This window comes from Centrocercus urophasianus, unplaced genomic scaffold (assembly GCF_019232065.1).
Source record: "Centrocercus urophasianus isolate 14NV4802_14NV808 unplaced genomic scaffold, USGS_Curo_1.0 seq_25, whole genome shotgun sequence".
NCBI lineage: Eukaryota > Metazoa > Chordata > Aves > Galliformes > Phasianidae > Centrocercus > Centrocercus urophasianus.
In genome coordinates, this window is record NW_024884811.1 from 16,772,896 (window position 1) to 16,787,616 (window position 14,721).

At 40.2% G+C, this 14,721-nt stretch overlaps 1 protein-coding gene across 1 annotated transcript in view; it reads left to right on the forward strand.

The window, feature by feature from the left end:
- ADAMTS12 (ADAM metallopeptidase with thrombospondin type 1 motif 12) overlaps positions 1-14,721 on the forward strand; it is a 175,577-nt gene that overhangs the window by 99,984 nt on the left and 60,872 nt on the right. Inside the window, exons 7-12 of the mRNA XM_042825624.1 lie at positions 1,067-1,216; positions 4,415-4,558; positions 7,633-7,777; positions 12,058-12,150; positions 12,362-12,507; positions 13,342-13,511. Coding sequence (XP_042681558.1) covers positions 1,067-1,216; positions 4,415-4,558; positions 7,633-7,777; positions 12,058-12,150; positions 12,362-12,507; positions 13,342-13,511 — 848 coding nt within the window. The remainder of the gene's footprint in view (positions 1-1,066; positions 1,217-4,414; positions 4,559-7,632; positions 7,778-12,057; positions 12,151-12,361; positions 12,508-13,341; positions 13,512-14,721) is intronic.

Sequence of the window (14,721 nt, forward strand, 5' to 3'; positions counted from 1 at the left end):
CAGATAAACAGGCATTAGATGGTTCATTTGAATGAAGATGAGGTGTTGTTGGGTAGCCACTCCGGCACCCCTTCAGTATCTGCAAACGTGTTGTACCTGGCAGAGCTGATACACAAGATTAAATCACATCCTTTGTAATAAATCTGCCACTTAGACTATGGCACACTATTGCAGTGGTATGCTCCCCGGTGAAAGAGCCTGAGATGACGTTGTAGCTTTTTATCCTGCTCTGATTGAACTGGGAGAAGTTAAATCAACCTGACCCCCACAGGACATCTGAATCATTCCTTCCTTTGTATGTCGTGGACGTAGAGGTTTGTATTATAGTTTGACTTGCTCAGAGGCAAAACATGCATTTATTCCTTTTATTTATTCTAGCAGAATGCTCAGCATCCAGCTAGACACTTTGAAGGAAGGGACCACTTTCTGACTGTGTACGCACCAATTCTGACTGTGTTCCTTAATGCTCATACTGACATAGCAGCACATGCCTACTTGCTAGGCACAGTAACCCATGCTGAGGGAGTGAAGTTGTTAGCCTAAAGAGTTTACAGGAATTTTAGCTCCAGGATAGTACGCATTCTGTTCCGTAACGGCACTGTAATATTGGCTGCCTGTAGCTGTGAGTCCTGTGTCCTATGTGAAATAGTGGAATTAAAGGGAGAGTTTTCTTTAAAATGTAAGAGAGAACTAATAAATACTTGTGCAAAATTAGAGGAAAGGAAATCCAGCATGCAATTTGTCATCAGGCATTTACTCGAAAACTTCAGATGTACTGTGATCAAAATGCTGTCAGAGATGGACGTTTTAAAACTTTCTTATGTGAGTTGAAAATAAGCATGTCTTTAAGCACTACCAGAGCGTCAATATTGATGATTTATTATAGTGATATAATACAATAGTAGCAAAAGAAGTGTATGTTTATAAAATGTTATCACAACTCCTGCTTAAAACACAGATACATCAGAACTGATATGTTATGAGTTGGAAGCTTACCATCCAATGTAAGGGACATTACAGTTGCTTTTAATCTCTTTTAATGACAAGTCATTTTCTGTGATTTTAGAAAGGACATTTGTGCTGGCATGAATCGTCCGTGTGAAACCTTAGGTTTATCTCATCTGTCAGGCATGTGTCAGCCTCACAGAAGCTGCAACATCAATGAAGATTCTGGTCTTCCGTTGGCGTTCACTATTGCTCATGAACTTGGACACAGGTACAACAGAAAATAAAGGGGAACCCTGCTGAAATTATAATTATAGTTTTCATATTAATACATAAATTGCCAGACAGAAACAACAAAAAAAAAAAGGAGTGATTTGATGTGTCTTTTTTAATTAAATCAAAGCCATAGTTGTTTTTAATGAGCAAAAGAATAAGAAACAAATTCTTAAGCCTTTGACTTTTTTGTAACTACAACTCTTAAGTATACCCCTTCTAATAGTCTACTACATTAGTACATCATGATGAGATAATTCAGCTGTAAAGAATCATCACTTAATGCTTTAACTTTTCACTTTTGTTCATTTTTTGAGACTGCACTAATTTACTATTCAATTACTTCACATGATCTTCAAATCAATCATTTACATGAAAAATAACTGTTGTATTGGGTATTTCAGTATAGCGGATCAGATCAAAGCCATTTTTTTAATAAAACAGGTCAAGTTTCACAAGAATATCAGGTTTCCCATCTTACTAAGGTTACCTTGGGATTTTTCTTAGTAACTAGTAGCCTCTAGATAACATTTACATTGTGATTCACGTGGATCAAGTTACTAAAGTTACTTGGCATTTAGTTTGGGATTGAGAATTGGCTGACTGGCACAGCTCAGAAGGTGGTCATCAGAGGCACAGAGTAGGTTTGGATACATGTAACAAACGGTGATCCCCGTTGGACCAAAACGGCCAATGATATCCTGGGGTGTATTAAAAGAAGTGTGGCCAGCCAGCTGAGAGAATTTATTCTCTGCTTCTACTCCATCCTGGTCAGGCCGCACTTAGATTGCTGTGTCCAGTTCGGGGCTCCCTAGATCAAGAAGGACAGGGATCTCCTAGAAGGAGTCCAGTGGACAGCCACAAAGATGACTAAGAGCCTGGAGAATCTCCTGTGTGAGGAAAGTCTGAATAATGTAGGTCTATTCACCCTGGAGAAAAAAAGATGGAGAGAGGATCTGATAAATGTTCTTAAATATCTAAAGAAAGGTGGGCGGCAAATAGATAAGTCAGTCTCTTCTTGGTGATGGCCTAAAACTTGAACATAGGAAGTTCAGCACTAACATGCAGAACAATTTCTTTATGGTGAGGGTGATGGAGCACTGGAAGAGGCTGTGCAGAGAGATGGAGTCTCCTATGGAGATATTCAAGACCCATCTAGACACCTACCTGTGTAATCTTTTGTAGGTACCAGCTTTAGCAGCAGGGCTGGACTGGATGATCTCTTGAGGTCCCTTCCAACCCTTGCAATTCTGTGATTCTATAAGTCTGCAATTGGGATTTTGTGCTTTAAACTAGGTTTATGCATTTCTATCTATGTGAAGGTGTTTTGTTTGGTTAGCTGCTTTGTTAAATTCACGTGAAATAATTTATCTTTTGAATGTTTTGGCACTGAATTGATTTCCTCAAGGTACAACATTATCACATGGGCAGTTCAGTTTGCATGCAGTTCTCTACTGGGCTAGGTGACATGTTTATTCTTGTATCACATCACTTTCTTTATACACCCAACTGCCACTCAGACTGAAGTATATACTTCCTGATGGGATGTAAAATCTGATATGAAAATAATTAAAGAATCAATTGGCCTTTCTTTATTCAACCTGTGAATTCTCAGAAATGAAATAATGATAATTATTTCAGTTAGATTTAGGTGCTTTGAGGTTCATCCTTCTGATCCCCACATCTTGCTGACAGGGAACCTTTTTCATTGACAATAGTTGTCAGAAAATACTTTTTCCCCACAGACCATGTGTGACCTTCTCCTGGTCTAGCCCAGTTCCATTAGATACGATGAGACAAAGTACAGCTGTGCTGCCATTGCAGGGATGCTGCATGGCCTTGCTATCAAGAACTGTCTTCCAAAGAGAATGATAGCATTCATAATTAATTTGTAACTATCTTTCACTCAAGCAGGGCTGGAGAAAACGAATTAAAAATTTCAAATACAGACAGTAAAACTCTGTAAGAACAGATAAAAAAAAAAAAAAAAAGATAAAAAAATCCCATTTTTAATGATTTCAAAAAGCTCTTGCTGCCCCTCTAGATGTTCACAGCCATCTGTAGCATCAGATCCTGTTTGTAGAAAAGGACCTGTCACTAGGGGGACACACTTGCTTTTACAACTCAGGCCCACCACTGGAGTTAGTTCTGACTGAAATCGTACTCTGCCTTTAGAACATTTGAGTCATGGTACAATTACATTTTCCAGAAATAAAGACTTAGTGGTTTGAACTCACCAGAAAGTCTTTGATCCATGGCTGAATCACAACCTGAGTTAGTTTTCAAGGCTGTGAAATAAGGGTTTATAAAACTTCAGATGTTAACAATTCAAGTGTCAAAATATTCATACACTACTATATGCACATATATATATATACTATCATATATTTACTCCTATATATATATTATACATATACAATCCAATATCATTTGTTCAGACAAAATCTCCTTCACAAGGAGATGACGTGGAGGTATCTCTGTTTAGTCAGCTGAATCCTACTCAAACATACTTAAAGGTTTTGTTTTTGTTTTTAATGATTTTTACTAGCTCTTGAATAAAGAAATCTCCTAATAAGGCAGACAAGCTGTAGAGAGCCACATCAGGAAGACCTGCTATGGGAGACCTGTATGCCTGTGAGGCACAACTGGAGAAAGTTGAATAGAAAGGAGTGAAGGCTGGAAGCTGAAGGTTCTGTAATGTGGAAACCAGTATCTCTACCAAAAAAGATTTAAAAAGAAGTAGAGATGTAATAGGGGAGTGTACAGGAGAGTAACAAAGTCTGATTGTAGTTAAAGTGGTACAAGTCTAAATGACTGGGGTCCATGAACAAGGAAGGTGTCTATAAGTTTTGACCTAACTCAATTTTAAATGTCATTCTTGGCCAATTTGTGCAATAGTATTCTCAAAACTACTCCTGAATGTAGTAGTCTTTGACAGTATGTTCTTAATGTTGTACCTCAATTATATAGCTGTACCTAGGAGACTTACTTGAAACCTAGCAGAGTACAAATTTGTTGTAGGTTTTGGGTCAGTTCTTTTTTTTTTTTTTTTTTAGAAAACAGGTACCTACAGTTCACCAGGTGAGAAAGCAACTGAAAACCCTAGTGTCTTTTTAAACACAGCGTGGAACCCATAGATGGGTGTTGTGGTACAACCAAGCAGCTAGAGTTACTGGATCTTGTTTTGTGTCTCCAGTTTTGGTATCCAGCATGACGGAAAAGAGAATGACTGTGAGCCTGTTGGAAAGCGCCCGTACATCATGTCCCGACAGCTGCAGTATGATCCTACTCCACTCACCTGGTCACAGTGCAGCAAGGAGTACATCACACGATTCCTAGAGTGAGTGATCGGGTTGTAGCATTTCCCCAAGATGAGTACAACTGTGTATGAAATGTTTATATTAAGTTAGAAGTAAATCCTGCGTTATTATGTTACTAGATTTAGGTTTTTGTAGTATGCATGAATTAATTACCATGAATGAGATTATAGCTCAGAAATATAGCTTAGAAATTTTGGAAAGCTCCACTATATTTGTGTTTTCTGGGAGTGAACTCCAGTCTTGTCATAACAGCTCAGGTTTGATTCAACCTGCAATTTTTTGAAGTTACCAGAAAGAAAGAAGCATTTTGTCCAGAACTCTGAGGGAACCTGATCTTGCCTCTGTCCACAGTGATATGTGATCCTTTTCAATGATTTGCTGAAGTTCAACAGTTCTTTATATGAGCAGCAATATGGTATAAATTTCACCAGAAGTGGTGATATTCTCTGAAACTACTCGCTAAGCTACAATGACCTCATGATATTTCCATTTGACATGCCTTATTTTGCCTGGTCTCAGGATGATCGGCACACATAAGAGCCACAGATATTTAAATTTCTCAGAGCCACGAATATAGCTGTTACATTTTTTATAACATCTAGTCTTGCTTTGCTGTAAGTTAGAGGCTGAGAGGAAGGAGTAGAAGTTTTCTTCATATTTCTTGCTATGCTTTAAGTTGGACATGATTCAGTATGCATAGCCACCACCAAATTCCTGAAGTAAATTACTAAGTAATATTTATGGCTTGAAGATTGCTCTATTTCAGTATGTATGTTGGAAAACAGTTGCCATGGGGATCAGTGAGTCTGCTCTAATAGACAAATTATTAATCCTTGGCTCAGGCCCGCTAAAGTACAAGGAAGAAGACTTCTTTCAATTTGAACTAGTACTTAATGTCAAGTGGGCTGCTGCTACAAATTAATTTTTCAGTGTAAGTAATACTCTGAAAAAAATGTGAGCTGTCTCCCAATAGACTGAAGATTAGACTCAATGAATATACAATGATAGAATCATTTTAGTTCAAAGGAACCTTTAAAGGTCATATAGTCCAACTGTTCTGAAAAAAGACATTTTCAGCTAGATGAGATTGTTAAGAGCTTGGTCCATCCTGAATGTACCCAAGGACAGGGCAATCATCACATCTTTGAGCAACCTATTCCAGTGCTTCATCACTGTTACTGTGAAAACTCTTTTCCTTATATCCATTCTAAGTTTTCCCTCTTTTAGTCTGAAACCGTTTCCCCTTCTCCTATCACAGAAAACCCTGCTGAAAAGTTTGTCCCTTTTTTCTTATAGCCCCCCCTTTAGATACTGAAAGGCCACTATCAGGATACCACAGAGCCTTCACTTCTCCAGGCTGAACAGCTCCAGCTCTCTCAGCCTTCTCTTGCCTATCTTTGGGCATATGTTCCATTCCATACATCTTGTTTATGGCCCTCCTATGGACACACTCCAGCAGGTCAGTGCCTGTCCTGTACTGAGGACTCCACCTACGGACACAGTACTGCTTACGAGGTCTCACCAGAGCAGAGCAGAGCGGCAAGATCATTTTGTCCTGCTGACCATGCTGCTTTTGATGCAGCTCAAGATTTAGTTGGCTTTCTGGGCTGCAAAAGCTCACTGCTGGCTCATGTCCAGATGTGAGCAGATGACACTGAGCAACTGCGAGGCTGATTTTTAATCTCTTGTTGATCAGACTGGAATTCTTGTCTGGGATTATTAGCTGTGCACCCTGAACACAGTGAGGAAAGAACTGAGAGATCTGTAGTGGGAATCTCAAACAGAAGGCTGAGAAGGAAGCTACTTCTCGTCAAGTCTGCCAACAACATTTAAATGGGAGGTGCTTCTGACTACCTGGAGATTTGAGGGGCCTTGCAGAGTGATCTAGATCGGTTGAAGCATTGTCAGCAAGAGCATGAAGTTTAACATGGAGAATGGAATGAATTAACCTGGAATGAAGCAATGCTGGACACAGGCACAGATGGGAGATGAGCGGCTGGAGAGTGGCTCAAGCAGAAGAAACCTAGAAGTGCTAGAGATCCTGGGCAGCCAAGAGAGCAAACTGCCTTGTGAGGGGCACTGAACACAGCACAGCTAGTGATCAGAATAGGCGAATTCTCTGCTGTATTTAGCACAGCAGTATTGTATGCAGGTCTTTAGCAGTGGAGTATTCTTGAGTATCGTGTGCAGTTCTGGGCTCCACAGTATCAAGAAGATGATAAGGTTCTTGTGAAAGCATCCCAAGGAGGGCAATAAAGAGATGGAAAATATGTACTGGTGAGGAAAAGCTGTGGACAATTGTTTTGTCCAGTCTGGAGAAAAGGAGGCTGAGGGGTGACCTCATTGCTCTCTGCAGCTTATGAGAAAGCAAAGCAGTGGGAGGTTCTGCTCTCTGCAAATTGATGCCACACAGCAACAGCACAATGCTGTGCCAGGGAACATTCACATGGAATATTAGGTAAAAGTTCCTTTACTGTGAGAGTGGTCAAATCCTGGAACTTCCTACAGAGGTGGTTGGTGCCCTGTGGCTGTCAGTGTTCAGGAGGCATTTGGATAATGCCCTCAGTATTGTGCTTTGACTTTTGGATAGCCCTGAAGTAATCAGAGGGATGAACTTGATGTTCTTTGAAGATGTCTTCCAATTGAACTGTAGTCTACGCTGCTGTACTATTCTCTACCATGCTACACTATGCTACGCTGCACTGTACACCAGACTGTACACTACACTATATATTATACTACACTATACTAAAAACTATACTATTCTATTCTCTTCTGTTCTGCTTTCCTTTACTTTTTTAGACTTTAATGATCCTACTCCAGAGTTTGGAATTTGTATAAAATTCCTCTTAGTGATACTGGGGTTGCTCCAGAGAAGGCAGTTTTTTGTTCTCTTTAAAAATTTCATTAACCAGAAGTGAGTGCTGTTTGGTGGTAGCCCCTCAGCATACCTTAGATGGAATATACAAGAGTTTTTTTCCAAAGGCCATACAAAAAAGTCTGCATAGAAGTATCGAAAAGTGTGGTTGATTGTTTTGATTTGGGGTTAGGTGTTTTTTGCTTTTTTTTTCAGTATGCAATTTTTGTCTTTTAGCCGAGGATGGGGATTCTGTCTGGATGACATCCCCCAAAAAGAAGTTTTAAAGTCCCCAATCATTGCTCCAGGGGTGATCTATGATGTGCATCACCAGTGCCAGCTTCAGTATGGTTCCAATGCTACTTTCTGTGAAGATGTGGATGTGAGTGTTGTATATTTTTATTTATTCTGCTAATGATAACTTAGTCTTTTTGAACAGTATGGAAGCACAGTCACTGAAATTCAGTTGCTAACTACATACAGCATGTTCAGTCTTATAGGCTATATATGCAGTACAGGCATTGCCTAACATGGTATTTTAATTCCACACTATAGATTCTGGAAGAGAGTTGTTGTTCTGTATGCTTTGTTTATGCCAAGACATTCTCTGGATCTGGGCCCCATACCTGCTATTAAATGCCCATCTGGAGTAATTTTGACTTGAAACTTCTATTAGTGAGCTTAAGTTAGTTGTAAGTGGAGTCACATTTTCAAAAACAAGATACTGACAAAATATTTCTGGAAACAACTCTCTCATTCCAAAAAGTATTTTCTGAAGAAATCTGGCTTGTGTTCTTTTCCAGTGTCTTGACTTTTCACACTCTTGATAGACTAAATAGTTAAAGGAAATTTCAGCCCATGTCCCCTGCAGAATCTTTAAGTCCCCATCATGCATGAGATTTATATGCGCAGATGGGTAATTTGGATAGTAGCTTGGGGCTACTCATAGCACAGCAAAACAGAGATGCATAGGAAGATTAAACTGACATCAACATGATTCCCCATAAAGCTAGAAAGTAATGCAGGGTAATAGATCATATTAGCTATGGTGCAGTGCTATGCTATTATAACTGTACCTAGCATCAGAGCTAGTTTGCTCAGCTGGTACTTTCCTACATAGATCAGTTCAGAAATAGTGGTTTCAAGTGCTACTCTAGCTAAGAGATCACTAAATTTTAATGAGTTTAGGACTGCAATATTCAGCAAACACTGAAGGCAGCAGTATGTTTCATCCCCATGTTAAGAAGGGCTGTGGCAGTATTGTCTTCTCTAGGCAAGGTATTGCACACAGCTGTGGACTGGGGACTGCTGATCTTGATTGTTTATTCCATTTGGATAATTATGTGTATCCTCATTTAGTGTATCCTATTAGAGGGATTATTTCTGATTAATCTCCTTAGCCTTAATAGATAACATGATTACCAATGTTGAACTGCAACTACTGAATCTGAAGTAGGTATTGAAAAATTACTTTCATTTGCTGTTCCAGTTTCCCCAGCTACTGTAATTTGTCCAATGGTACAGATAGAAAATTGAAGTGTAATTTTGCAGCTCTATTTTATTCTGTGTCTCCTTCGGTTTGAACCTAGTAGACCTTTACATTTGACATCTTTTGATTGACCAATTTTACAACAAGGCATGTGTCAGAAGACTAATTGGTATTATCTTATTTTGCTTTTTATTGCAAGGACTTTGTTTTGCAGGTAGCTGCAACTGGCAAGGAAATGAATTGTGAATAGTATAGTCTGCCTGGCATTTCATCTAAGAGGTCTAACTATTATTTGCCTTTCCACTGTTTACTTAACAGTCACTGTCAGAGCTATATTTGTTGTGCAACTTTTAATGTCTATCTGAATTCAATCCACGGAGAAGAATCTGTATTTAGCTGAAGATACCCAGGTGTTCAGTGATTATACTTCGCAAAGACCGAGCTCTAGAATTCGTATAGTGGTTTCCATGAACCATTTAAGTTGCAAGTACTCGAAGTATCTTGTGAAGGACCTGCATGTTGTCCCTATAGTAAGAAAAATAAAAAATAGAAAGCAAAGTACAGATTAGGGAGATTTCCAAATGGTAAGTAAATCTGTAGCTTTCTACAGATAATAAAAGTTCAACATCGTTATCTTATAACCCACTCCTTACCTCCAAACTTCCACCGACTTTGGTAAAATTGGGATTTTTTACATTGAACTTTTTAAGGTACAGACCCTTATCTCACAGACTGAGTGGAAAGTGTACATCATACACTTGCCTTGCCTTGAGTCCATGTTATAGTCATGAATTCCTTCACATATTTACAGAAATACACAGTAAAGAGTGCTTTTTCTTGTACTGTTGTTTCATTTATTCTTAAAGATGGAGAAAAGCTCTGGTATATGGAGATTGATATGGGAACTTGTTTTAAAGCTAAAGAATTTCCTCCATGAACACTTGACTTTGAAATCTATGAGTATTTGTACTTCATAAAAATTGCAACCTTTGGAAAGCTGTGTTCAGTTTCGGTGTCTCTTCACTTCTGGGCACCACCACACAAACAGGACATAAGATCATCAGAGAGCATCCAAAAAAGGGCTGAGAAGGTGGTGAGGGTCTGAAGGGCTGCTGTGTGAGCAGCAGCTGAGGGCCTGGGTGTGCTGGGCCCAGAGCAGAGGAGCTGAGGGGAGGCCTGATGGCGGCTGCAGCTCCTTACAGAGCAGAGGGCAGCGCTGAGCTCTGCTCTGTGTGACAGCGACAGGCCGAGGGAACGGCATGGAGCTGCGCCAGGGGAGGGCCGGGGGTGGGGGAAGGCTCTGCACCAGAGGGCGGTGGGCATCGAACAGCCTGCCCAGGGCAGCGGGCACGGCACTGAGCTGCTGCAGCTCACAGAGCTTTTGGACATTGCCCTCAGGTTGGGTTTGGGTGGTGCTGTGTGGAGCCAGGCGGTGGTCTCAGCGATCCTTGTGGCTTCCTTCCAACTCAGGATATTCTGTGTTTTTTTGATTCTTTCTCTGGCATTTGAAGCACAGTGCAGTAGTGTGTTTTAGGCACATGCATGAAGCATATTCTATATTTGACAGCTGAAAATAATGGATGAATTTCATAATGGAGAAATTTAAAGCAGCTGGAACATTTGGGTTGCTCTGCCTTTACATGCTGACAATGATGGTGCCACAAAGAGTTGCAAAGAGTTGCTCTTGAACTATAAATAGGAACTGCAGAACAACTTTTGACTAGTGAATACCACCTAAAAGCAGCTAAATGAGCAGAGATACATATTTCCAACTGTTATATGAAGTACTTAGACATGTTTTGTATGACACACATAAATAAGAGTCATTACTCTCAGAACAGACTACCCTTAAGCTTTGCTATTTTAAATATAAACAGGCCAGAATCAGCAGCTGCATTTTTATTTCAAACTCAGCCAAATGTTAATGCTAGCTTATTGGAGCTGCATTTTCCCAAGTACCCAATTTCTGTCCTGGCTCTCAAGCCCAGAACATTTTTTACTTTGAGGATCCCATAGGCAACTGAACTCAGATAACAGCACTTAAGTGCAGCTAAACACCTTCAGACAAAACCTAGCATGGAGTCCCTCAGCTTTTACTTCTGCTGTTCCAGTTGGGACTGCACAATTTCTTTTACACCTCTAGTTTGTCCAGCTTGGAAATGTATTTCCACACAAAGCCCTGCTCATTCAGGATGTCCTAAGCACATGAGACTCCTGTGTGTGAACTAAAAGACAAGCTTACGTGCATGTGAATTGAGGAAAGTCTACCAAAGATACATTAAGCACCTCTGTCAAAGGCAAATTGGCCTCATGTCTTTCCTCAGATTATAGATCTGCATGTTTGAAGAGGTTTTGTTAAAATGTTGTTGCAATGATTTTTTACCTATCTTTGACTCTGGGGATGTCTGTCCCATCTGTGGAGAACTGACCTCTGCATGTGGAACAGCAGCTTAAGTTTGTGCTTTACTGATGCAGAAGTGCGTGGCACCAGCTTCTGACCTTGCTAGTATGCCAGAGATCACCTATTAAAGACACTATTCTTCCCAGGCTACCACTTGGTTTATTACAGCCAGCTATCCTAGCCTGCTGTTTAGGGTACCACCTCACTGACTGCTTAGCTGTTTTAAGAGACCTCTTTCTCTTCCTCAGATTTTGGGAGCTTGTGGATGTTGGCATGGCTGTTGATGTAGATGTGATGTTGTTTTCACCTACCTGACAGGTTTAAGTAACCTTCTTTGATTTCACTGTTTACAAATAAGCAGCAGTAAAAAATACCATATATACTGCATTGTACTTTTAATGTGAAAATAACAGACTCTGTTCACCTTCACTATAAACAGTAGTTCCCAAACACTGTAATTTTTCCTGTATGTAGCTGGAAGGTGAGCAGCCAGTGAGGAGAGTATTTAAACTCACAACAGTGAATTCACTTACAGAAAGTATTCACAGTTAGGTATTTGTCAGAGTCCCTCTTTGTAGGCTAACAAAGAGTGCCTGAATACGGACTCCTGGTGTGTCCTAACTTGTGGAAAACTCTGAACATGTCTCTGGAAACGCAGCCCATATAAGGCTTGGTAAATTGATGTACAAAACTATAGGAATATTTTGAAGCTCTTAGCCATGGGAGTTCTTGAGCTCTGCTTCATATTACAGCCATTTTCTTTCTTTTCCAGAACCTCTGCCAAACACTCTGGTGCTCAGTGAAAGGCTCCTGCCGCTCTAAGCTGGATGCTGCTGCAGATGGAACTCGGTGTGGAGAAAACAAGGTGACTGCAAGGTTTGGTGCCTGCAAAATGTTTTCAGAAAAACCATGAGAATCTCTGCTATTGTTTACCTGTAGAAGAGAGTCACCCTTTGATATCTGCTTTTCGGTTTCCATTGAAGTTGTCAATCTTCAGAACTTGAAATAGCAAGCAGTTAAAGTAACATTTTTCTGTGTTGTAATAGTCTTGTTTATAATTTCTCTTCTCTCTTCAGTGGTGCTTCTCTGGTGAGTGCATTACAGTAGGCAAAACTCCAGAAGCAGTCCACGGTGGATGGGGTGTTTGGTCATCCTGGTCCCATTGCACAAGGACCTGTGGGGCAGGAGTTCAGAGCGCAGAGAGACTATGTGATAACCCAGAGTAAGCTGAGTACACAGTTTTTTTATGCCTTTTATTCAAGATCTTTATGGTACTTAAGATGTAGGAGACATTTCTATGTGACTCTGGTTTACTGTTGGGTGCTGCAGCAAAACAGACTGAACTTTATCTCCCCATTTAAGCATACTTTTGTGAAGTTCACTTGGTGCACCGTACACAATCATTATCTCATTATTTAATCCTTACCTTCCAAGGAGCTTATTTCTACAGGAAATAAAAAAAATCCTGTTATTTTGCATGCAGGCTTTGCATAAATGCTACAAATGTTAATTTAATAGTGCTGTCATGAATAAATAAGTGTTCATAGAAAGGATGGGAACAATAGGTAGCATTCTGTTCCTGAGGGGAATCAAGGACTTGCATTTCATGTTTTGTATTAGTCATCAGCTTTGTTTTCAGATTTATACACATGAACTGATAGGTGCAGAACGTGATTGGCAGAGTTTTCTAATACATACTTGAGTTCATGAGGACCCTACATCTAATTTTGAAAAATCACTTGATCTTTCTGGAAGAACTGTCAAATAGTCTGGAAAATACAGTGTTTTAGAGAAGATTGTTTGATAAAGCAATTTTGTCATCAGCTTAGCTGGGCAGTGTACAAGTGCTTCTTCCTGCTTGTACCAAGATACAGGTTATCTCTGGATCCTTATACTTCATACTGGCATGTTCAAGTGTTTGTACATGTGAAAGGTATGTTTATCCTATAAAGGTTTCTGATTCACTTTGCTATTTCACTGGAACCTGAAAATCATTGCTTGTTTGAAACTACTTTTCTCCCAATATCACATCCCAGTCTCAACGTTCTTTTTGTAGACCACAATTTGGTGGAGACTACTGCACTGGAGAAAGGAAACGCTATCGTGTCTGTAACATTAGCCCCTGTCAGAAAGGCTTGCCAACTTTTCGCCAGATGCAGTGCACTGAGTTTGACACAGTTCCCTACCAAAACGAGTTTTACCATTGGGTGCCAGTTTATAACACAGGTAATAAGCTATGAATTTTTGAATTTCTTGTATAATCCTATAGATCTATGGGAAGCATCTATTTAAGTTCAGAAGTTCCTGAATTAAAAGTCATCTAAGTACTTAGAAAAATTTTATGTGCATCCACCAACAGGTATGCCTTTAGTGTATATGCAAAGGCATACAGGTATTGTTGTAGAGGTATTTCCAAACTTGGGTGTTTATGGTACCTGTGCCTGGCACCACAGCCAGGAAAGAGTCTTGGAAAGAGTCCAGCGGAGGGCCACAAAGATGGTGAGGGGCCTGGAGTATTGCCTCTATGAAGAAAGGCTGAGTGAACTGGGTCTGTTCAGCCTTGAGAAAAGAAGACTGAGAGGGGACCTGATCCAGGTCTATAAATATCTGAGGTGTGGGGGGCAGAATGGCGAGGCCGGACTCTTTTCAGTGGTGAGTGGAGACAGGACAAGGGGAAACGGCCGGAAACTGCAGCATAGGAAGTTCTGCACCAATGTGCGCAAGAACTTCTTTGCAGTGAGGTGACGGAGCACTGGAACAGGCTGCCCAGGGAGGTGGTGGAGTCTCCTTCTCTGGAGATGTTCCAGACCTGCCTGGATGCCGACCTCTGCGACCTGCTGTAGGGAACCTGCTTTGGCAGGGGGGTTGGACTCGATGATCTCTGGAGCTCCCTTCCAACCCCTAGGATTCTGTGATTCTGTGAACTAATTCCTCCACAGATTCAGTAATGAAGTGCTCTGTATTATAAAGACAAGAACGCATCTGCCTTATCACTTGCTTTGTAACATCTAGTTACTAAGTATAGAGGCAGTTGTTAATACCTTGAAGCCTGAATCTGTTTTACGCAGAAATTTAAGGAGCAAGTAGAAGAAGCTACATATGTAATTCTTCTTTAAAGAAAAAGTGAAGCTCAAAATTTTTCAGCTTGTAATTTTGAAGTGGTCAGCCAGTTGGACTTGATATTTTATTTAAGTCTCTTACAATTGTTTTTATTATATTCTGCTCTAGTCTAGTCTTTTTTCCTTCTCTTCTGTGAATTTTATTGGTCCTACTCCAGAGTTTTGAATTGGGATAAAAGTCTACTTGTTATTGGTTCTGGGGTGTCTCCAGAGTCGGCAGTTTCTTCTGTATTTTCAAGTTTTTTGTTTGCCTTTAAATTGTCATCCAATTTTAAAGAATTTTCGGAGCATTCTGTTCCTACGTTAAGTATGCTCCC